Source organism: Vulpes vulpes, chromosome 9 (assembly GCF_048418805.1).
Source record: "Vulpes vulpes isolate BD-2025 chromosome 9, VulVul3, whole genome shotgun sequence".
Taxonomy (NCBI): Eukaryota; Metazoa; Chordata; class Mammalia; order Carnivora; family Canidae; genus Vulpes; species Vulpes vulpes.
Genome location: NC_132788.1, coordinates 26,342,383 through 26,366,912, shown reverse-complemented (window position 1 = coordinate 26,366,912; position 24,530 = coordinate 26,342,383). Strand labels below are relative to the sequence as shown.

The 24,530-nt window shown below is 36.6% G+C and overlaps 1 protein-coding gene across 1 annotated transcript; it reads left to right on the top strand.

The window, feature by feature from the left end:
• The first annotated feature begins 21,440 nt into the window (after positions 1–21,440).
• ADAM29 (ADAM metallopeptidase domain 29) lies at positions 21,441–24,086 on the top strand. Its single transcript, XM_026017560.1, has one exon. It carries the CDS (start codon positions 21,474–21,476, stop codon positions 24,084–24,086), a length of 2,613 nt encoding a protein of 870 aa, XP_025873345.1. The 5' UTR covers positions 21,441–21,473.
• Positions 24,087–24,530: the final 444 nt, after the last annotated feature.

Sequence of the window (24,530 nt, the reverse complement as noted above, 5' to 3'; positions counted from 1 at the left end):
AAGGAAAATATCTTTGAAAAAACTGAAGAGGATATTGAACAGAACCAAATAGAATGATTTTTTTTTTACATTTTATTTATTTATTCATGAGAGAGAGAGAGAGAGAGAGAGAGAGAGAGGCAGAGACATAGGCAGAGAGAGAAGCAGGCTCCATGCGGGAAGTCTGATGCGAGACTTGATCCCCGGACTCCAGGATCACGCCCTGGGCTGAAGGGAGGCGCCAAACCACTGAGCCACCCAGGGGTCCCCTAGGATGATGTTCTAAATGAAATATCAAACCAATTGAAATGAAATGTTTTTTGTTAGGGTGAAGAAATCCCCAAACCTTGTATTTGTAGATTTATCTGTGGTTCTATGAAGGATTTTTTTTATTTATTGAATTCTATTTCTCAGTAAGCTCTGAAGCTAGATTGTTAGCTAAGAGAGAACAATGGAAAGAAGTGGGAATTACAAAGAAGCTAATAAACATTTTATTAGATATCACATTGGTGATGTATTTGTCTCTTACACCATAACTTCTTTTCTATAGCAAGGTTTGCACAAATCTTATTTAAGTAAATAAGTATAAACTTATTTAGATTTATAACCTTATCTCTCAAACTAACTTATATTACTTGAAGTAAAATACCATTTTTATTTCTTCTAATTAATGTATTCTTTTCCCAGAACTTTATCCCACACAAAATATCTTACAAAAACAACTGCCTAGTAATATATATGAATGTATTGAGTTGGGTTGAGTCATACCTAACATTTACATGTCTATTTATTCTGTTAATTACTTAATTAGTTGTAATGAATTAAGAAGCTCAAGTTATGAAACACAGTGTCAAAAAGTCTGAAAACTGCCTATATTCCCAAGAAAAATATTCTATAAATCCTAAAGGCTTATTTCAAAACTAAGAATAGAGTATGGAGAGGTTGCCTTGCTTGATACTCTGGTGTTCTTTAATTCTGACCTGATATATTTATCTATATATATAGTGTATATATAGTAGATTTAATGCATATACTATATATGCTTATATATAGTATAAATAATGTATAATATATAGAGATGTATAATAATATATAGGTATAATATATAAGAAAACCAGTGCAGTTATAAAATTTTTCTTAAGATTAGTGATATGGCAATAGTTCCTATACATCAGTTGGACATCTAGAATTAGAAAAACAAAATACCTTCTCTGACATTTGATGACTTTCAACTAAAGACTGAGTAACCATCACTGTCCTGGTTATTAAAGACATAAAGATGACAAAAATATAATTCATTTCAGAGAGGTGTATACTACTTTATTGGGACTCAAGTATCATTAGTATGCCAGGGCTGCCATATTAAAGTACTACAGGCTGAGTGGCTTCAACAACAGAAATTTACTTTCTCATAGTTCTGGAGGCTAAAAGTCTGAGACCAAGGTGTTGGCAGGACTGATTCTGCTAAGGGCCATGAAGGAAGGGTCTGGACTATTTATTTCTCAAGCCACCTTTAAGCTTTCTTTTCCCTGACTCTTTACATTATCTTCACTCTGTAAATGTCTGGGTCAAATTTCTTTTTCTTATAAGGATACCAGTCATATTGGATTAGAGTACACCTCAATGATCTCTTTTTAACTCAATTACCTCTTTAAAGGATTACCAAATGCAGTCACATTGTGAGATACTTGGGGTTTGGACCTCAACATATGACCTTTTTGATGGTGCAATTCTTCCTATAATAGTGTATAATCATGTTAAGGACAAGAATGTAAATTCTGAAGTAAAAATGAGAATAAATGGATTGAGCTTATATATGCAAATCAACAAGTTATTTATTAGAATTTAGGCATATATGTGTTTATATGCAAACATATATAAAATATGTAACTTGTATACATATAGCATAAACTGATTTATATCTTATAAAACACATTTTTTGTAACAGTGTTATTTTCCTTCTAGTATACAATATTTGGAGTAATTTCTATTGAGAGAATTAGAAAATCAAAAGAATATGAATAAAAGTAATATTCATAATAATTCACTGATTATGCAATGAAAACTTGAGAAAAATGAGAAAACACAAATTCAGAACTTATCCCCATGTTATTTGTAATGAAAAATGTACTTAATATATGGAAGCAATTTAACACAATGCAACATAGTACAATCAAGTAAAAACAGATAAAGGGCATCTAGTTTGAAAAGGAAGAAGTAAAACTTCATGCAAATAGCATGATCCTTTATATCAAAAGTACTAAGAAACACACTAAAAACTTACAGTGAGTACAGAAAGACCACAGCAAACAAGGTCAATATTTAAAAAAATCAAATGCATTTCTTATACTATCAATGAACAATAAAAAATTGATATTAAGAACACACTTTGAATAACGGAGCATAAAAAATAAACAAATTTGACAAAAACAGCAAAACAAAACAAAGAGCAAGATTTGTACACTGAAAATTAGAAAGCTTTCCTGAAGGAAACAAAAGAAGATTTAAATAAATAGACATTGTATCTTCAGAAGTTGGAAGATTCATTATTATTAAGTTGGAAATCATTCTCAGTTAGTGTGTAGAGTCACCTCAAACCCTATCAAAATTTCAGGAGGGATATTTTTAAAATACTGACTAAGTAATTCTAAAATTTACATGGAAAAACAAAATATCTAAAATAACCAAAACAATTTTGAGAATAAAAAGCTGAGGGATTATCACTTCCTGAGTTAAAAATATAAAACTGCAATTATCAAGAAAGTGTGGTACAGGTGTAAGGATAGATATATAGATGAATAAAACAGAATTATGAATGCAGAGATAAATCTTTATTCCTATAGACATTTGATTTTTGAGCCACCTGGGTGGCTCTGTGGCTGAGCATCTGCCTTTGGCTCAGGTCATGATCCATTGATCCTGTGATGGAGTCCCGTAACAGGCTCCCTACAAGGAGCCTGCTTCTCCCTCTCCCTATATCTTTGCCCCTCTCTCTGTGTTTCTCATGAATAAATAAATAAAATCTTTTAAAAAAATAAACTCTTGCCACACACCATATTAAATGGAGAAATGGGTTGTTCCTGACTTCAGTTCCCCTCAATAGAAAACCAACCATTAGCTCTCCAAAGACAAAGCACCATTGCAAAAATCTCAGAATCTAGAGGCTGAAGCTATTTTAATGTGCTCTGTCAGACATGAGAAAGCTCTTAAGGACATAATCTTCGAAACTTACAATACCCTTAAAAGTCATATTTAAGAGTTCAAATATCAGTTTTACAGCTCATGAGCTATTGTGATATAAATAATGCCTAGTTGAACTATATTTTAGATTCTTTCTACATTCTCAATACATTTGTTTGCCAGAGATTTCAGAGTCATTCATTTAACAAAGAAGATAAATTCTCGGTTTCCAATAATTATGCAATTATTTGTTTACCTTAATTTATGCTAAAGAGAGAAAGAATTACTATGAGTAATCTAGAATGATTAGAGAAGCCTAAAATCAATAAACTAAAATGAAATAAAAAGATAGAAGGAAATACCAAGGTATATGAAGTGTAATAAACTCTCAATATTAAGGAAAAGTTTCATGTTAAGAATATTCTTGGTACAATTACATGAGAAACCTATGGGACTAATAATTCTTAATGTTGTCAAAAAAATGTTTCTATAGCTAGTTATGCAAATTCTTCATCAGTTAAGCTTTCTAAATTTCATTCTCAAAATAATTAACTCATACCAACAGACAAAACACCCCTAGATAGCAAATCCTTTTGTATTCCACACACTACAGTGAGGCCTACCCATTGTCAACTTCAGTGTAGTAAAGAACTTCCAAATAAATGTTGCAATGATAATATGATCTTACCAGATAGTTAATAATTTCAGTATTTTCAATAACCCATTTTCTCTTCTGTTAATATGCTTACCTGAAAAAATACAGACTTCCACTCTTTTGAAATTATACTTATGACTCATGGATGGGATGTTTTAGGGGAAATATGTAGTGTTCTTTCAGGAGTAGGAAGACAGACAGATTCCAAGTGTGTAAAGCCTGCATATATATCTAGAATTTTCGGAATAATATAGACTGATAATTCTCTGTTTCCAATTTTGGTGAAGCAATGGTGTTCTACTATGTAAAATCAAGTATATACACACACTCTCAGGTCTAGAAAACCTGCTCCCTGATAAATATCCTCAAATGATCATAGATATCCAGGAGGAGAAATAAATCAGAGCATTATTAGTGAGAGGAGAGAGTGGTATTTATCTGATACTGAACATTAGAAGGATGGGATAAGTAAAGTGCAGTGGAAACACATTATAGAAAGTTTGCAGCTTTGTAAGATAATCTATTTTGAGATCATTTGATTAGCAACTTTGATAAATCATCAGAATTTTATGTACACTGAGTTTGGGGATTTTTTTTTTATGATAGTCACAGAGAGAGAGAGAGAGAGGCAGAGACACAGGCAGAGGGAGAAGCAGGCTCCATGCACCGGGAGCCGGATGTGGGACTCGATCCCGAGTCTCCAGGATCGCGCCCTGGGCCAAAGACAGGCGCTAAACCGCTGTGCCACCCTGGGATCCCCGAGTTTGGGGATTTTTTAAGAGTAATGAAGGACATCACAGAGACATTATATTTGCTATTACTAAGTAGCTATGGGAACCATTTTAAAAATAATATGTTAAGTATGTTAGATTTTGAATGCCATGAAGACAATGTTACAAATTTTCAGGGTATTTCTGAGTATTATATTATTTATTTGACTCAACTTGCTAGCTAAGAAATGTATAAAATATGGCACTGTAAATAGTACCTGTTGCTCATAGAGGCAAAGAATTTAAAGAATCTAATATATATTATCTCTTTCAACCAATGCTTTGAGTATGTAGTGTCCATAAAATGAATCATATACATCCTCTTTAGGATCCTGTTTACATATATATATAGTATGTAATGTTACAAAATAGAATGAAAAGTCATCTTTAATTAGGATAATATTAATTCATGTAATGGAGATTTAAAATTTAATGGAGTATATAACTATTTGCTCACTCAATTCCAGGAAGTGATAAATTAAAGAATGGTTCACAGAGGAAGTGAGCCTTGCAATGACTAAGCAGACGAGTTTGATAGAACATTCTAGAGGGAGGAGAGGGTAAAAAAATTTTTTTAAAGCTAATTACTTTTCATATAACCCAATCCATGGGTATAATGACAAGAAAAGGCATAATAAAGGGAGGCAAATAAAGAGCTTTCTGTTATAGTTGTAAAAAAAATAACGGTAAGGAAGCGTAGAATTGTCTGTCTTGGGGTCCCTGGGTGGCGCAGCGGTTTGGCGCCTGCCTTTGGCCCAGGGCGTGATCCTGGAGACCCGGGATCGAATCCCACGTCGGGCTCCCCATGCATGGAGCCTGCTTCTCCCTCTGCCTATGTCTCTGCCTCTCTCTCTCTCGCTCTCTCTCTCTCTCTGTGACTATCATAAAAAAAAAAAATTGTCTGTCTCAGCCTTAAAATTTAAGCACATCTTTATAATTTAATTTTTCTTTAATGATTCTTCTATGAATTGTTTATTTATTCATTTAAACATAAAACAGTTGCTATAGACTGACAACTTTGAAGTAATATATTATCAATACATCGAACAAATAGTGCTACAAATAATTCTTCCTTGGACAGTGATAATAAGAAATTGGATCCTCTGGGAGGAAAGTTGCAATAACCAAGCCTTACTGGTCCAAAACACTGCTTAATGGAGCATAAGGCAAGACTCGTCGAAAGAAGGACACCATGGGATTTCACCTTGGGTGAAAGAAGCTTCACCATGGGAGAAATTTCTAAAAGTACAGAGGCAATAATCAGATGGGTTCGTGGTCACTGGGTGGACTGTCGCATATGGAGAATAGAAACCTATCACATATCAGCCCCAAAGACTACAGGAAACTTTCTTACCAGGCTATGTTGAGAAAATATTTAATACCTTGTCAGCTACATACTTCCAATATTTCCTTGTTAAGATTTTGATTACAGGGCAGCCCCGGTGGCCCAGCAGTTTACCACCAACTTTGGCCCAGGGTGTGATCCTGGAGACCCAAGATCAAGTCCCACGTCAGATTCCCTGCATGGACCCTGCTTCTCCCTCTGCCTGTGTCTCTGCCTCTCTCTCTCTCTCTCTCTCTCTCTCTCTCTCTCCGTGTGTCTGTAATGAATAAATAAATAAATAATCTTAAAAAAAAAGATTTCTATTACATTGTGCCCAATGAATGTGTATTATTCTATAAAAGAGGATACTTCTCTCAAATACTTAGAGAAGATGGGGATTTGAAATTTCTATCTGGTAGAATTTCATATATGCCTCAAATATTTTGACTATAAAATAAGTTTAGTATCATTAGGGATTTGTTTTGTGGATGGATCAGTGCTCTTTGAGCTTACATAAAATTGCTTCCTCAGTTGCTCACATTTCTTCAAGAGTTAAATGTACTAACTTATCAGGAGTGATCCACAATACAAAATTCCATTGGTATGTACAGGTATTTTCAGAGTTCCTAAGCTAGAATATGTGATATATAGTTTCTCTTTAAATAAATAAAACAACTTAAAATTTAGATATCCAGCAGGTAAGTATAAACTCAAAGACTAAATCAATACTAAATAATAGAACTCTTCTTAACTATTTGCTGCTCAATAAAAATAAAATTATCTGGGTAAGTGCTTAGAAAAAATGATATTCAAAACTATCAAAAACACAGGGTCATTTAGTTTAATAACATGACTAAACTGATCCTTATACTCTTTATTCTAATCTGGCCTAGAATATAAGGTCCATTTTTTTCTCATAATAGATGTGTTTTGTTACTTTGGTCTTCTGTCTAATATTCTGGTAACAAAATGTTATTATATAGTCATTTTTTTAAGTTAAAGAACATGAAATTCTCATGTTCAAATTTGTTCCATTAGGATGGTTTGACTGAAGTCAGAGAAACAGAAAAAGTTCAGTGAGGAGAATATTGCTGACTTGGACTACTAGAATGGAAGACACCAACAGGTGTCAAACTGTCATATGTACCCAGAGAAAATCTTTTCTATGCTCCACAGCTAGCCTCTAAGATTAGAGGAGTCATAAATAACTACTCTTTCTGTGCATAACCTCAGCCCAGCATTTCTTATGATTTCTTTCCAGCCTGAAGTTTAAGGAATAAATTTTTTTAAAGATTTTATTTATTTATTCATGAGAGAGAGAGAGAGAGAGAGGCAGAGACAGGCAGAGGGAGAAGCAGGCTCTATGCAGGGAGCCTGACGTGGGACTCGATCTCAGGCCTCCAGGATCAGGCCCTGGGCTGAAGACAGTGCTAAACCGCTGAGCCACTCGGGCTGCCCTTAAGGAATAAATTTAATAAAGATTTACATGGTTTGGGCTATCAACAATGATATATCTTTCAGAATTCCTTTCTTTCTTGAAAATGATATTTGATAATATGTAGCAAATATGTGTGTATGTGTATATATATCAAGCAAATTATATTTAAATATTTTTGAATCAAGGAAAGACAGAAAGCAAATAAAAATATTAGGGTTTTACTCATGCTAGACATGTTTGCCTCAGAAATTTTATCTAATGTTGTTCCTTTCTCCAGGTATTTTGTGAAATTAGATATCTTCTTGTTAGCACTAGAAATGCTTCCAAGCACCATGAAAAAGTGTTGGAAGTCAGAGAGTTAAAAAGGCACTGGATAAAAGAACAAAATATATGCATTGAAAAAACAGAAGGTTCAAAATGTGTCATGAATTTGTTAGTCTCAAGATATAACACACCAATTCTGTTTGTCTCCTGCTTTTAAGCTTCACCTAGAAATGATATTCTCTGCTTGTTGTTGTTTCTTTTGTTCCATCAATGCTGGCCACTTTGGTGTCAGAGAAAGCAGGTGTCAGCATCAATCTAGTTTGTGTTGAGGATTTTGGCCAATCCAATTGGTTGAATTGGTGAAGTCTGAAATAAGACTTTCTAGGGACAGAAGTAAAAGCCAGTAAGTTACTGAAAAATTATGGTAATAAAAGAAAAGATATTCAGTTAAAGTTTCTATGATTTTGAGAAATAAATTTAAATAAAAAATACATATTTTGAGAAATAAATGAAAAAAATACATATTGAAGTTTATGTAGGATTGATTTGGAAGGTTTACAGACGAGTAAGAAACAAAGGTCAAAAGCAATTAAGTGGTTCTTGAATTAGTTATTTGGAATTGTCATTGACAATTGAAGAAAGGCTCTAGCCTCTGAACCATATTGCATATGGAAGTTTCCACATCATAAGGCTTCAAACTGTTGAGAGCCAGGTTTTTAAAAAATATTTTATTTACTTATGCATGAGAGACATAGAGAGAGAGAGACAGAGGCAGAGACACAGACAGAGGGAGAAGCAGGAGCCTGACATGGGACTCGATTCCGGGTCTCCAGGATCCCATACTGGGCTGAAGGTGGCGCTAAACCGCTGAGCCACCAGAGTGGCTCCAGAGCCAGGTTTTAATAAAAGCAGCAGGTATTGGGAATTCTCCATGAAAAAGTGTGAGTAGAAATAATATTATTGTTGCTTTTTATGAAAGGAGAGATCTAGAAATCACGGAACATTCCTGATGAATTTCTTACGTTAGCCATTCTAACAAGTGTATAATGACAGTTCTGCTGGTCTAAATTTATTTATTTTTATTTATTTTTATTTATTTATGATAGTCACAGAGAGAGAGAGAGAGAGGCAGAGACACAGGCAGAGGGAGAAGCAGGCTCCATGCACCGGGAGCCCGACGTGGGACTCGATCCCAGGTCTCCAGGATCACGCCCTGGGCCAAAGGCAGGCGCTAAACCGCTGTGCCACCCAGGGATCCCCTCTGCTGGTCTAAATTTAAATTTCTCTGCTGACTAATTATGTGGATGATATTTTTATGTTCTTGTTATACATCTATATATTCTCCTTGATAAAATATTTATTTATGCCTTTTGACCATTTTGTAATCAGATTGCTTATTTTATAAAATTGACTTTGAGAGTTCTTTATATGTTATGGAATCAATTTCTTTTACAAATATGTGATTTAAAAATATTTTCACCCAGGGGATCCCTGAGTGGCGCAGCGGTTTGGCGCCTGCCTTTGGCCCAGGGCGTGATCCTGGAGACCTGGGATCGAGTCCCACGTCGGGCTCCGGGCGCATGGAGCCTGCTTCTCCCTCTGCCTGTGTCTCTGCCTCCCTCTCTCTCTGTGTGACTATCATAAATAAATAAAAAAATAAAAATTAAAAAAAAAATTTTTCACCCAGTATGTAATAACTCCTTTTTATCCTCTTTATTGAATTTTTGGCCTAATTTTTGTTTGCTAATTTGTTTATGTGGCACAACCATCAACTTTTCCTTGATTGGATTTTGATTTTAAAGTCAAGTCTGAGAACTTCTTGCTTAGTCCTAGATTATGAAAATTTTTTCTTTTTTCTTTTTTTTTTTTTTGAGAGAGAGAATGAGAAAGTGTGAATGGGTTGCATGTGGGGGGGGGGGGAGGGGCAGAAGGAGAAAGAGAATCTTAGGCAGACTTCTCACTGAGCTTGGAGCCTGACATGGGGCTGGGTCCCATGACTTCAAGAACATGACCTGAGCCAAAATCAAGAATCGGATGCTTAACTGATTAAGCCACCCAGAAGCCCTGAAGATTTTTCTCTTAAATTTTGTTCTAAAAGTTTTATAGTTTTCCATTTAACATTTAAGTAAGTGTTTGATCAATTTTGAGATTTTTTGTTTGTTTGTTTAAGATGTAAGTTTTAGTTGAGGTTCATTTTATTTACCTATGGATGTTCAATTGTTCTTTTTTTATTATTGCTATTTCTCTGCTGAGATTTTCTGTTTTCATTTGTTTCAAGAGAATTCATAACTGCTTATTTAAGCTGTTTTTATAATGGCTGCTTTAAAATTCTGGTCACATAATTTTAGCGTATGGTTTATCTCAATATTGGCATTGGTTAAATTTCATTTCTCTTTCAAATTATGATTTACTGTTGGTACAATCTTATGGAGTAAATCTGCAGAACTTATTGATCTTGTTTATCTGAAACTTTATACCCATTGATTGATGACTTCCATTCTATCCTCTCCTCTGTACCCCCTTATCAATTGAGTGATTTTTGTGTATGGTATAACAGTTCAATTTCATTCTTTTACATATGCATATCCACTTTCCCAACATCATTTGTTGACAAGACTCTCTTTTATCCATTGTTGGTATTCCTGGTAACCTAACCAAAGTTGGGTTGGTTATATATGTGTAGATTACGTTCTAAGCTCTCTGTCCTGTCCCATTGATTTTCTGCCTTTTTGATGGTACCATATTATTTTGATTATGGTAGCTTGGTAATATATTTCAGAATCAGGCCCTCTTGATTTGTTCTTTCTTCTCAAGATTTATTTTGCTATTTGTAGCCTTTTGTGGTTTCATATGAATTTTAGTATTATTTTTTCGATTTCTGTAAAATTGCAATAGAAATTTTGATAGAGATAGCATGGGAATTTTTTCTAATATTTAGATTTTGATGGGTAATGTGGACAATTTAACAATAATAAGTCTTCCAATTCAGAAACTTGGGATGTCTCGCCATTGGTTTGTGTCTTAATTTCATTTACATATGTTTTATATATATTTTTAATAATAAATTTATTTTTTATTGGTGTTCAATTTTCCAACATACAGAATAACACCCAGTGCCCATCCTGTCAAGTGCCCCCCTCAGTGCCGGTCACCTATTCACCCCCAACCCCCACCCTCCTCCCCTTCCACTACCCCTAGTTTGTTTCCCAGAGTTAGGAGTCTTTATGTTCTGTCTCCCTTTCTAATATTCCCTACCCATTTCTTCTCCCTTCCCTTATATTCCCTTTCAATATTATTTATATTCCCCAAATGAATGAGAAAATATAATGATTGTCCTTCTCCGATTGACTCATTTCACTCAGCATAATACCCTCCAGTTCCATCCACGTCGAAGCAAATGGTGGGTATTTGTCATTTCTAATTGCTGAGTAATATTCCATTGTATACATAAACCACATCTTCTTTATCCATTCATCTTTTGATGGACACCGAGGCTCCTTCCACAGTTTGGCTATTGTGGACATTGCTGCTAGAAACATCGGGGTGCAGGTGTCCCGGCGTTTCACTGCATCTGTGTCTTTGGGGTAAATCCCCAACAGTGCAATTGCTGGGTCGTAGGGCAGGTCTATTTTTAACTCTTTGAGGAACCTCCACACAGTTTTCCAGAGTGGCTGCACCAGTTCACATTCCCACCAACAGTGTAAGAGGGTTCCCTTTTCTCCGCATCCTCTCCAACATTTGTGGTTTCCTGCCTTGTTAATTTTCCCCATTTTCACTGGTGGGAGGTGGTATCTCACTGTGGTTTTGATTTGTATTTCCCTGATGGCAAGTGATGCAGAGCATTTTCTCATGTGCTTGTTGGCCATGTCTATGTCTCCCTCTGTGAAATTTCTCTTCATGTCTTTTGCCCATTTCATGATTGGATTGTTTGTTTCTTTGGTGTTGAGTTTAAGAAGTTCTTTATAGATCTGGGAAACTAGCCCTTTATCTGATACATCATTTGCAAATATCTTCTCCCATTCTGTAGGTTGTCTTTTAGTTTTGTTGACTGTATCCTTTGCTGTGCAAAAGCTTCTTATCTTGATGAAATCCCAATAGTCCATTTTTGCTTTTGTTTCTTTTGCTTTCGCGGATGTATCTTGCAAGAAGTTACTGTAGCCGAGTTAAAAAAGGGTGTTGCCTGTGTTCTCCTCTAGGATTTTGATGGAATCTTGTCTCACATTTAGATCTTTCATCCATTTTGAGTTTATTCTTGTGTATGATGAAAGAGAGTGGTCTAGTTTCATTCTTCTGCATGTGGATGTCCAATTTTCCCAGCACCATTTATTGAAGAGACTGTCTTTCTTCCAGTGGAGAGTCTTTCCTCCTTTGTTGAATATTATTGACCATAAAGTTGAGGGTCCACTTCTGGGTTCTCTATTCTGTTCCATTGATCTATGTGTCTGTTTTTGTGCCAGTACCACACTGTCTTGATGACCACAGCTTTGTAGTACAACCTGAAATCTGGCATTGTGATGCCCCCAGATACGGTTTTCTTTTTAAAAATTCCCCTGGCAATTCGGGGTCTTTTCTGATTCCACACAAATCTTAAAATAATTTGTTCCAACTCTCTGAAGAAAGTCCATGGTATTTTGACAGGGATTGCATTAAACTTGTAAATTGCCCTGGGTAACATTGACATTTTCACAATATTAATTCTTCCAATCCATGAGCATGGAATATTTTTCCACCTTTTTGTGTCTTCCTCAATTTCTTTCAGAAGTGTTCTATAGTTTTTAGGGTAAAGATCCTTTACCTCTTTGGTTAGGTTTATTCCTAAGTATCTCATGCCTTTGGGTGCAATTGTAAATGGGAATGACTTCTTAATTTGTCTTTCTTCAGTCTCATTATTAATGTATAGAAATGCCACTGACTTCTGGGCATTGATTTTGTAACCTGCCACGCTGCCAAATTGCTGTATGAGTTCTAGCAATCTTCGGGTGGAGGCTTTTGGGTTTTCTATATAGAGTATCATGTCATCGGAAAGAGGGAGAGTTTGACTTCTTCTTTGCCAATTTGAATGCCTTTAATGTCTTTTTGTTGTCTGATTGCTGAGGCTAGGACTTCCAATACTATGTTGAATAGCAGTGGTGAGAGTGGACATCCCTGTCTTGTTCCTGATCTTAGGGGAAACGCTCCCAGTGCTTCCCCATTGGGAATGATATTTGCTGTGGGCTTTTCGTAGATGGCTTTTAAGATGTTTAGGAATGTTCCCTCTATCCCTACACTCTGAAGAGTTTTGATCAGGAATGGATGCTGTGTTTTGTCAAATGATTTCTCTGCATCTATTGAGAGGATCATATGGTTCTTGGTTTTTCTCTTGCTGATATGATGAATCACATTGATTGTTTTACGAGTGTTGAACCAGCCTTGTGTCCCAGGGATAAATCCTACTTGGTCATGGTGAATAATTTTCTTAATGTATTGTTGGATCTTATTGGCTAGTATCTTGTTGAGAATTTTTGCATCCATGTTCATCAGGGATATTGGTCTGTAATTCTCCTTTTTGGTGGGGTCTTTGTCTGGTTTTGGAATTAAGGTGATGCTGGCCTCATAGAACGAATTTGGAAGTACTCCATCTCTTTCTATCTTTCCAAACAGCTTTAGTAGAATAGGTATGGTTTCTTCTTTAAATGTTTGATAGAATTCCCCAGGGAAGCCGTCTGGCCCTGGACTTTTGTGTCTTGGGAGGTTTTTGATGACTGCTTCAATTTCCTCCCTGGTTATTGGCCTGTTCAGGTTTTCTATTTCTTCCTGTTCCAGTTTTGGTAGTTTGTGGCTTTCTAGAAATGTGTCCATTTCTTCTAGATTGCCTAATTTATTGGCGTACAGCTGTTCATAATATGTTTTTAAAATCGTTTGTATTTCCTTGGTGTTGGTAGTGATCTCTCCTTTCTCATTCATGATTTTATTAATTTGAGTCTTCTCTCTCTTCTTATTAATAAGGTTGGCTAATGGTTTATCTATCTTATTAATTCTTTCAAAGAACCAACTCCTGGTTCTATTGATCTGTTCCACAGTTCTTCTGGTCTCTATTTCATTGAGTTCTGCTCGAATTTTTATTAACTCCTTCTGCTGGGTGTAGGACCCTATTTGCTGTTTTTTCTCTAGCTCCTTTAGGTATAAGGTTAGCTTCTGTATTTGAGTTCTTTCCAGTTTTTGAATGGATGCTTGTATTGCAATGTATTTCTCCCTCAGGACTGCTTTTGCTGCATCCCAAAGATTTTGAACGGTTGTATCTTCATTCTCATTAGTTTCCATGAATCTTTTTAATTCTTCCTTAATTTTCTGGTTGACCCTTTCATCTTTTAGCAGGATGGTCCTTAACCTCCACGTGTTTGAAGTCCTTCCAAACTTCTTGTTGTGATTTAGTTCTAATTTCAAGGCATTATGGTCGGAGAATATGCAGGAGACAATCCTAATCTTTTGGTATCGGTTCAGCCCTGATTTGTGACCCAGTGTGTGGTCTATTCTGGAGAAAGTTCCATGTGCACTTGAGAAGAATGTGTATTCAGTTGAGTTTGGATGTAAAGTTCTGTAGATGTCTGTGGAATCCATCTGGTCCAGTGTATCATTTAAAGCTCTCGTTTCTTTGGAGATGTTGTGTTTAGAAGACCTATCAAGGGTAGAATGCGCTAGATTGAAGTCACAAAGTATAAGTGTATTATTATCTAAGTATTTCTTAACTTCGGTTATTAATTGATTGATATATTTGGCAGCTCTCACACTCGGGGCATATATATTGAGGATTGTTAAGTGCTCTTGTTGGATAGATCCTTTAAGTATGGTACAGTGTCCCTCTTCATCTCTCACTACAGTCTTTGAGAAAATTTTAGTTTATCTAACATGAGGATGGCTACCCCTGCTTTCTTTTGAGGACCATTTGAATGGTAAATGGTTCTCCAACCTTTTATTTTCAGGCTGTAGGTGTACTTCTGTCTAAAATGAGTGTCTTGTAGACAGCAAATAGATGGGTCCTGCTTTTTTATCCAGTCTGAAACTCTGCGCCTTTTGATGGGGTCATTAAGCCCGTTCACATTCAGAGTTACTATTGAAAGATATGAGTTTAGTATCATCATGATATGTATCCAGTCCCTGTTTTTGTGGATTGTTCCATTGGACTTCTTAAAGGGGAATTTTGAGAGTCTTAAAATTTCTTGAAGAGCTGGTTTGGAGGTCACATATTCTTTCAGTTCCTGCCTGTCTTGGAAGCTCTTTATCTCTCCTTCCATTCTGAATGAGCGCCTGCTGGATACAGTATTCTTGGTTGCATGTTCTTCTCATTTAGGACCCTGAATATATCCTGCCAGCCCTTTCTGGCCTGCCAGGTCTCTGTGGAGAGGTCTGCTGTTACCCTAATACTCCTCCCCATAAAAGTCAGGGATTTCTTGTCTCTTTCTACTTTAAGGATCTTCTCTTTATCTTTGGAATTTGCAAGCTTAACTATTAAATGTCGAGGTGTTGAACGTTTTTTATTGATTTTAGTGGGGGGAATCTATTTCCTGGATCTGAATGCCTGTTTCCCTTCCCAGATTAGGAAAGTTTTCAGTTATGATTTGTTCAAATACATATTCTGGCCCTCTGGCTCTTTCGGCGCCCTCGGGAACCCCAATTAAACGTAGATTTTTCTTCCTCAGTCTGTCACTTATTTCCCTTAATCTATCCTCATGGTCTTTTAATTGTCTCTTTTTTCTTCAGTTTCCCTCTTCGCCATCAACTTGTCTTCTATGTCATTCACTCGTTCTTCCACCTCATTAACCCTTGTCGTTAGGACTTCTGGTTTGTATTGCATCTCATTCAATTGATTTTTAATTTCTTCCTGATTAGATCTATATTCTGCAGTCATGAAGTCTCTTGAGTCCTTTATCCTTTTTTTCTAGAGCCACCAGTAGCTTTATAATAGTGCTTCTGAATTGACTTTCTGACGTTGAATTGTAATCCAAATTTTGTAACTCTGTGGGAGAGAGGACAGTTTCTGATTCTTTCTTTTGAGGTGAGGTTTTCCTTCTAGTCATTTTGCTCAGTAAAGAGTGTCCAAAAAAAAGTTTTATTGGGAAAAGAAGAAAAAGAAAGAAGAGAAGGAAGGAAAGAAAAAGAAAAAAGGAAGAAAACAAGAGAAAAGAAGAAAAAAGAAGAAAAAGGGAAAAAAGAAAAAGAATAAAAAGGGGAAGAAAACGGAAATCAACAAGCAAAACAAAACAAAAGAAAAAAAAAAAAAAGACAAGGGGGAGTATCCTCTGATTCTGTATACTGTAAGTCCCCTGACTTCCCCTGGAACTTTCCAGTGCTGCTTGGTCAATAATTTGTTTTTCCACTGTCCTCTAGCTGGTCTTCTGGGGGAGGGGCCTGCTGTGCTGATTTTTAGGTGTTAGCACTTGGGGGAGCTGCTCAGCGAAAGGTATTTAAGCTGTTTATGCTGTGAGGCCACTGTGAGGCTCAGTGGGGGTTGTTTACCCCGTGAAGCCCCAGGAGGAACAACCCCAGTGGCGGCGGCAGCTCTGGAGCCCTGGAGTCAGCTCCCGCAGTAACTCCGGGGCTCTCCGTCTGCAGGGCCTGGAGGCTCCAGGCCGGGGCCGCTGATCTGCTCAGCTCCAGGCAAGAGCTGGGCCCTCCCGGCCTCTGCCTGTCCCGGGGGGAGGCGGGATCCTGGGCTGTATCCCGGCGCCCAGTGCTCTGGCGCCTGCGCTGTTGGATTCGGCTCCCGCCCAGCAGCCCCCTCCGCGGAGCCGCCCCCGAGCCCCTCCGAGCTGCTCCGGGTCCCGCCGAGCGCTGCAGCCCTCAGGGAGCTCGGCGCACTCTTCCCGGGGCGCAGGTGCCTGTTAGTGTCCCAGGGAGCCCGAGGGCATCCCCGCCCTCCTGAGTCCTGCTCTAACTCCCTGCGAGCCCCTTTCCGCCCGGGAAGGTTGGTGCAGCTCCTGCTCCTCCGGGACGGGGCTCTCCTGTCCTGGGGACACTCGCCCCGGCCTCAGCCCGGCTCCTCGCGGGCCCCTCCCCCTTGGAGGCCTTTTGTTTCTTTATTTCTTTTTCCCCGTCTTCCTCCTTGATAGAAGCGCGAACTCTTCTCACTGTAGCGTTCCAGCTGGTCTCTCTTTAAATCTCAGGCCGAATTCGTAGATTTTCAGGATGATTTGAAGGTTATCTAGGTAATTTGGTGGGGACAGGTGACTTGGGGACCCTACTCTTGCCATCTTGCCCCTCCCTGTCTACATATGTTTTATAGTTTTCAGTGTACAAGTCTTTCACCTGTTGAAATTTATTCCTAAGTATTATATTTCTTTTGTGCAACTATAAATGAGATTGTTTCTCTAATTTCCTTTTAGATTATTCATCGTCAGTACATGATAATGCAATTGATTTTCATGTCAATTTTGTGTTCTGCATCTTTAATGAATTCCTATATTATTTTTAACAGTTTTTTTTTCTTAAATAGAATTTTTATGGTTTTCTGTGTATAGGATCATGTTGACTGCAAAATGAAGACAATTTTACTTCTTCCTTTCCAATTTGGATGCTTTTATTTCTTTTTGTGGCCTAATTACTCTGGCTGGGGTTTCCAGTAGTATAATGAACAAGGATAGTGAGAATGGGCATTCTCACTTTGTTCCTGATCTTAGAGGAAAAAGTTTCTTTTTTTTTCACAATTGAGTATATTTTTAGCTGTTGGATTTCATACACAGCCTTTATTATGCTGAGGTAATCTTGCTCTCTTCCTAGTTTTTTTTGAGAGTTTTTATCATGAAAATTGTTTAATTGTACCAAACACTTATTCTAGATCCTTTTAGATGATCATGCTTTTATCCTTAATTATCTTAATGTGGTATATAACAGTAATTGATTTTTATATTTTAACCACCTTTGTATCCCACAGATAAATCCTTTTTGATCATGGTGTATAATTATTTATAGTAGTGGATCATAAGGGATCATAAGGGACTTCTGTGATATCAGTTGTAACATCTCTTTCTTGTTTATTTATTTGAGCCCTCTTTCTTTTTTCCTTGTTGAGTCAAACCAAAGGTTTATCAATTTTTCCTATTTTTTCCAAGAACTAACTCTTCGTTTTAGTGATTTTTTTCTAGTCTTTTAAGTCTCTGTTTCATTTATTTATGCTCTGATGCCTGTTATTTCCCTCTTTGTACCAGCTTTCAGTTTTGTTTGTTCTGTTTCTAGTTCCTTGAAGTGTACAATTATTTGAGGTCTTCCTATTTCTTGAGGTATCTATCACTATAAGCTTTACTTCTAATATGACTTTTCCTGCATCCCATAAAGTTTAGTATGTGTGTTTTCATTTTTATTCTTATCAAGGTATTTTCTAGTTTATTTTGTTTATTGATTTCTTTGTTGATCCATGCTGTTCCAGAATGTTTCAACTTTTCAAACTGTGAATTTTCTGCTTTTCTTTCTGTTTTTGATGTCTAGTTTCATTACATTATAATTACAAAATATACCTTGGTGTAATTTAATATTTTTGTATTTGTCAAGATTTGTTTTGTGAGCAAATATGTGATCTATTCTGGAGAAGTATCTGTGGGTACTTGAGAATAATTTGTATCCTGCTGCCATTGGGTAGAATATTCTGTATATGTCTCTTAGATAGATTTAGTCTTTAGTGCTATTCAAATCCTTTATTTCCTTGTTGATATGTAACCCGGAGGTTCTATTGTGTATTGAAAGTGGGGTATTGAAATTTCCTACTTTACTGTAATGCTATCAATTTCTCCCTTCAGTTCTGTGAATGTTTACATAGTTAGATGTGCTGGTGTTGGATGCATAAATATGTATATATGGATGCATCTCTTCTTTCAGTTTTGACTTAGACTCTCTTCTGTCAGATATAAGTATATTCATTCCTACTCTCTTTTGGTGACTGTTTATATGGAGAATCTTTTTCCGATATTTACTTTTAGTTGTGTTTTTTTTTTAATTTAAAGTGAGTTTTTTCTACACAGCTTATATTGAGCCTTATTTTTAAAATCCATTCAGTTACTTCGTGTCTTCCAATGGAGAGTTTAACTTTAAATTATTATCAATAAGGAACAATTTGATATTGATATTTTGTTACTTTCCTATTAATCTTCTGTGTTTTGTTGATTTTCTGTGTGCATATTGATATTCTTGGTTTCTTTCTCTTTTTCTTTTGTGTAATTGCTATAGTTTGTGTTTGTGTGTCTATGTGTGTGGTTACCTTGGGGCTTACATAACATATCTTATAGTTAAGGTAGTCTATGTTAAACTGATAACAACTTAAGCCCAGTAACGTACCAAAATTCTATACTTCATCTTTTCTTCAGCTCATATTTTATATTATTGTCACAATTTACATCTATTCTTACTGTGCATATTTTGACATGTTTTATAGTTATAGTTATTTTGCATGCTTTTATCTTTTTTTACTAGAATTAAAAGTGATTAACCCACCACAGAATCGTACCATATCTGTATATATGTGTATGTGAATATATGTATATATATTTATATATGAATATACATGTATATAATCTATTTCATGTTTTTTCATGCTTTCTTGTTACTATTTAGGATTCTTTTATTTCAACATGAAAAACTCATTTTAGCATTTCTCATAAGAGGGTTCTTCTGTTTGTCTGGATATAAATATCTCCTTTATTTTAAAAGACAATTCTGCCAAATATAGTATTCTTGATAGGTTTTTTTTTCTTTAAATGTTTTGACTACATCATTTCACTGCCTCCAAACCTGCAAAATTTCAGTTCAAACTTTAACTCATAGTTTTAATGGTGATTCTTCTGTATATGACATATTGCTGTCACCACTTTCAAATTTTTTTGTCTTTGACCTTTTACAATTTGATTATGGTGAGTCTTGGCATGGATTTCTTTGGTTCCTTTTACTTGAGACATTTAGGGCTTTGTGTATCTGAATGCCCATTTCATTCCTTAGATATTGGATATTTTCAGCCATTATTTCTTTGAAGGAGTTTACTGGACCTCACTCTTCTCATTCTGGGACTCCCATCATGTGGATCTTGATCTTCTTGTTGACGTTCTATAAGTCCTTTGTTTTCCTCATTCTTTTCCAGTCTTTTCCTCTCTTTTGACTGAATAATTAACAGTGACCTATCTGACTAGGAGTCCAGTGATCCCTTTTATCTGTTTGATCTAGTCTGATGCCTTTTCTGGACCACCTTGTGTCATTGGTCCATGCTCAGATCTAGAGGCAGGAAGAGCAGAAGCCAGCAGACTTCTGTTTCTTTATGTCACTTGGTAGAAAGATGGGAGATATCAGGCTTTATGACAGAGCCTTCTATTTTCTGCCCTAGTTGTTGAGTTGAAATTGGGTCAGATTGTTTGGATTTTTCTGCTGCCTCTGAAGGCAGATAAGTTAACTAATTATCTGGTTATTGATGAGGATTAGGCTTGCCTACCAAGGCTATTATATTGCCAAAATAGGGGGATTGAACAGTCCATCAGTGCAGTGACTATGGACTATGTTTGGGATTAGCCTATAAGTCTTTGAAGTTGCCACTCTGAATCACACATGTGTGTGTCTTGGCTCAAGAGCAGGTGCTAGAACACCTTACTATTTTTTTTATTATGCTTTTTTCATTCTCTGTCATTTATCCAGAAAGAGAAAACTATTCTTGAGTTTTTTGTCTGTGCTGGTGGTTCTGTGTTAAAGGCCTCTCCAGCACCCAATTTGGAAGATATACATGAGAAATTAAAAGAAAACTCAATGAATTCACCTGGTTATCATTCCTCAAGTCTAGAAGTCTCTAGGCAGTCTGCCCTTTGATTTTTAGCTTTCAGAGGTTGTTTTATTTTTTTCACTGAATTATTTTCAGAGTATTTAGTTGTATTTAGAGGGAACAAACAGGGAAAATGAGTTTATGTGACCTCATTCCAGAAACTAAATTGGCCATAATTTTTGAATAATGTTTTGCATTAAAAATGTAATAAAGTATAAACATCTTTGAGTAACACTCCAAGGAATAAAAAAAGTCAAGTCAACCATTTTTGTTATATAAAGAGTTAAGATAGACATTATAGGAGATACTAACATTTGTGAAAGACACAAATAATGTTCTAGTATTTCCAGAAAAGCTTAGTAAAAAGAACAATGTAGGGAAGAAAAAAGAAATGAAAATAAACATTTTTTTTTTGTTGTTCTGGGGAAGTATATGGTAAGCACCATAAGAGAGATTAAAAAATAACATAAGACTGATTTTTTAAAAAATATGTATCTTAGGTAATAAGTAACTTATCATTTAAGTTAAAAAAAGAGGTACTATTATTTATACCAATTTAGCATGTATAAACTGAAACATTCTCAGCAATATATGATCACCTTATCCTTAAGACTTTTTGTTTTATGTTTTTTTTTAAAAAAGACCCTTTTATTTTAACTACTTATTTTGGAAATGTTTATGCATATGGATATTTATAAAATAATACAGTGAATCCTTATTTTCTCATCATCTAGGTTTACTAACTATAAATCTATGGCCAGTTTTCATTCTTCTGTATACCCTTATCCCCCTTCTGCTCTTTCAATACTTAAGAACAAATTCTAGATAGTTTCCTGAGTCATTCCTTGGTCAAAACACTAATATCTTTATTGTTTGACTTTCTCTTTTTCTCCACCAGGCATAACCACGTTCAGCCATATGTTGCTTTTGGTTTTACTTATAAGGCTGATACTCTAATGGTTCAACTCTGCCAGAAGATAGATCCTTAACAATTATCCCTGCACACTGACCAGCACAGGATAAGAAGCCAGAGCATCTATGACCTCAAGTTTTGCCTGCCTTCTTCTCTGGACCAATATTTCCATAATGGTGGTTTCATAATGACTCTGATTAAAGCTCTGCTGTACATGAGGATCATACCCCTGCTACCCTGGCTTGGGGTGCTTCTGTCCTTTTGTGAATACACCCAGGCTGAAGACCCCCAATATCAGAGTACCCCAGAAGTAGTGATTCCTTTGAAGATACCTGACACCAGCAGAGGCATGAAGCCTTCTGGCTGGCTCTCTTACAGCCTGCGTTTTGGGGGCAAGAGACACATTGTCCACATGAAGGCCAAGAAGTATTTGCTGTCTAGACACCTCCCAGTGTTCACCTACACAGACCAAGGTGCTCTCCTCGAGGAGCAACCCTTTGTTCCTAAGGACTGCTACTACCACGGTTATGTGGAGGGGGACCCAGAATCCCTGGTTTCTCTCAGTTCCTGTTCTGGTGGCTTTCAAGGATTGTTACAGATAAATGACTTTGCTTATGAAATTAAGCCCATGACTTTTTCTACTAAATTTGAACATCTGGTATATAAAATGGATAGTGAGAAGACTCAAATTTCAGGCATGAACTCTGATTTTATGCAAGAGGAAACTGTATCCCAACTGGAGTCTCAAAAGATTAATAATTCTACTCAGAAGCAAAGTGCTTATTCCAACTGGTGGGTCCATATGTATATTATGGAATTAGCAGTGGTGGTGGACCACAGTCTATATGTTCATATAAAAAAGAATATTTCAAAGTTTAATGAGGACCTATATGCTATGGTAAATATAGTGGATTCCATTTATGATGGAATGGGTCTTAAACTGTCATTGTTTGGTTTGGAGTACTGGACTGAAAGAAACTATGTTCAAGTAAATCATGTACATAGATCTCTGAGATATTTCTGCGTTTGGAAAAATAGTAACTTTGGTTTGCGCCTGCAACATGATACTGTACATCTTTTTATAAATCAAACAGTACGAGGAATGAGTGGTTTAGGTTATCGTAATGGAATGTGTCATCCATTGCAAAGTTGTGCAATTATTACTACTACAAATAAAACCTTGAACAAGATTGCAATTGCAATAGCTCATCATCTTGGCCATAATCTGGGTATGACTCATGATGATGCCTTTTGTAAGTGTGGACATCCTAAATGTATAATGCATGTTTCAAACCCACCAGTAACTGCATTTAGCAATTGTAGTTATTCTTATTTTTGGTCATATAGTTTACAGTTCGCAAAATGTTTGTTCTACAAGACACATCCAAAGGACATATTTTCAAAGAAGCGTTGTGGGGATGGTATTGTTGAAGGAGATGAGGAGTGTGACTGTGGATCTTTACTGAGTTGTTCAACAGATGCCTGCTGTCTGACAAACTGCACTCTGGCTTATGGGTCTATTTGTGCTTTTGGGCTTTGTTGCAAAGACTGCCAGTTATTACCACCAGGAATAATGTGTAGAAAAGAGGTCAATGAATGTGATCTTCCAGAGTGGTGCGATGGAAGATCCCCATTTTGCCCAAAGGATGTATATGTGGAGGATGGAATTCCCTGTAATGAAAGTGCTTATTGCTATGAAAAGAAATGTAACGACCGCAATGATCAGTGTAAGCAGATTTTTGGCAAAGATGCATTAAGTGCAAGTCCTAGTTGCTACAATAGCATGAACACTCGTGGTGACCGTTTTGGGAACTGTGGCATCCTCAAGTCTACATATATAAAATGTAATGTCTCAGACAGCCAGTGTGGAAGAATTCAGTGTAAGAATGTGACACAAATGCCCCTTTTGAGAGACCATTCCACCGTGATTCATACTCACTTCAATAATGTCATCTGCTGGGGTATTGACTACCACTTGGGGATGACCATACCTGATCCTGGAGAAGTGAAAGATGGCACAGAGTGTGGCCCAGAACATATCTGCATGAACAGGAAGTGTGTCCATTTATCTCGCTTGGATAGTAATTGTTCGCCTAAATTCTGTAACATGAGGGGCATTTGCAACAATAAACATCACTGCCATTGCAACCCTGTCTGGGACCCACCCAACTGCCTCATTAGGGGCAATGGAGGTAGTATTGATAGTGGCCCACCCCCTAAGAGAGAAAAGATAAAGAAGAAGTACTTGTTAATAACCTCACTTTTTTGGTTGCTTCTTTTATTATGTTGTCTTCTTTGTCTTTGTATGAGGAGAAAGAAAAAAGAAGTTCCTGCTCAACCTGATAAACAACCGCAAATGGTTCCACCTCCACCTGCAAAGCCACAGAAAAAAGTCCCACCTCCACCCGCAAAGCCACAGAAAAAGATTGCACCTCCACCTGCAAAACCCCCGCAAAAGGCTCCTACTCAGCCTGCCAAGCCACCGCAACAGGCTCCGACTCAACCTGCAAAGCCACGGAAAAAGGCTCCGACTCAGCCTGCAAAGCCACAGCAAAAGCCTTCAGCTCAGACTTCAAAATCACAGCAACAGCTTTCAGCTCAGACTTCAAAATCACAGCAAAAACTTTCAGCTCAGTCTTCAAAATCACAGCAAAAGCTTTCAGCTCAGTCTTCAAAATCACAGCAAAAGCTTTCAGCCCAGTCTTCAAAATCACAGCAAACTCTTAAGAGTCAATCTAGCGTAACAGTTGGCCCAAGTGGGAAACAAAGGCCATCAGTCACAAAGAATGTACCCAAATAAATGTGCATTAAAAAAGGCAATCCCTAAAATATTTATACTTACTCTTCATTATTTTAAACAATTAGAAGATTTGTTTTTCCTAAAATTTGTCTATATTTTCTGGGGAAAGGCATGGCACGTGGATTGTGTATGTGTTTTTAAGTTACTGCTTCTCAGCTTCAAATCCCCTTCCCATTTTGTACACTGCATTACCGGGACCGCATTTCTGCTCTACCAGCCTTCTTCCTATAGGGATCTGCAACAGGGAGAATGAGTGAGAGTTTGGAAATCTGAGACATCTATTTACTTTTTGATGTCAATATCACCTCAACATGTTTTACATTGGCAGCTTTACGTAGTATATGTATATACTATTATATATATAATATTTATTTGTTTACATTATAGCTATAATTATTATTATTATTATTAAATTTACTTCAGACCAACTTCATTGTCAGACTG

Excerpts from the sequence above, each read along its gene's own strand:
- ADAM29 (XM_026017560.1), top strand. The coding sequence starts at position 21,474 with ATGACTCTGATTAAAGCTCTGCTGTACATGAGGATCATACCCCTGCTA.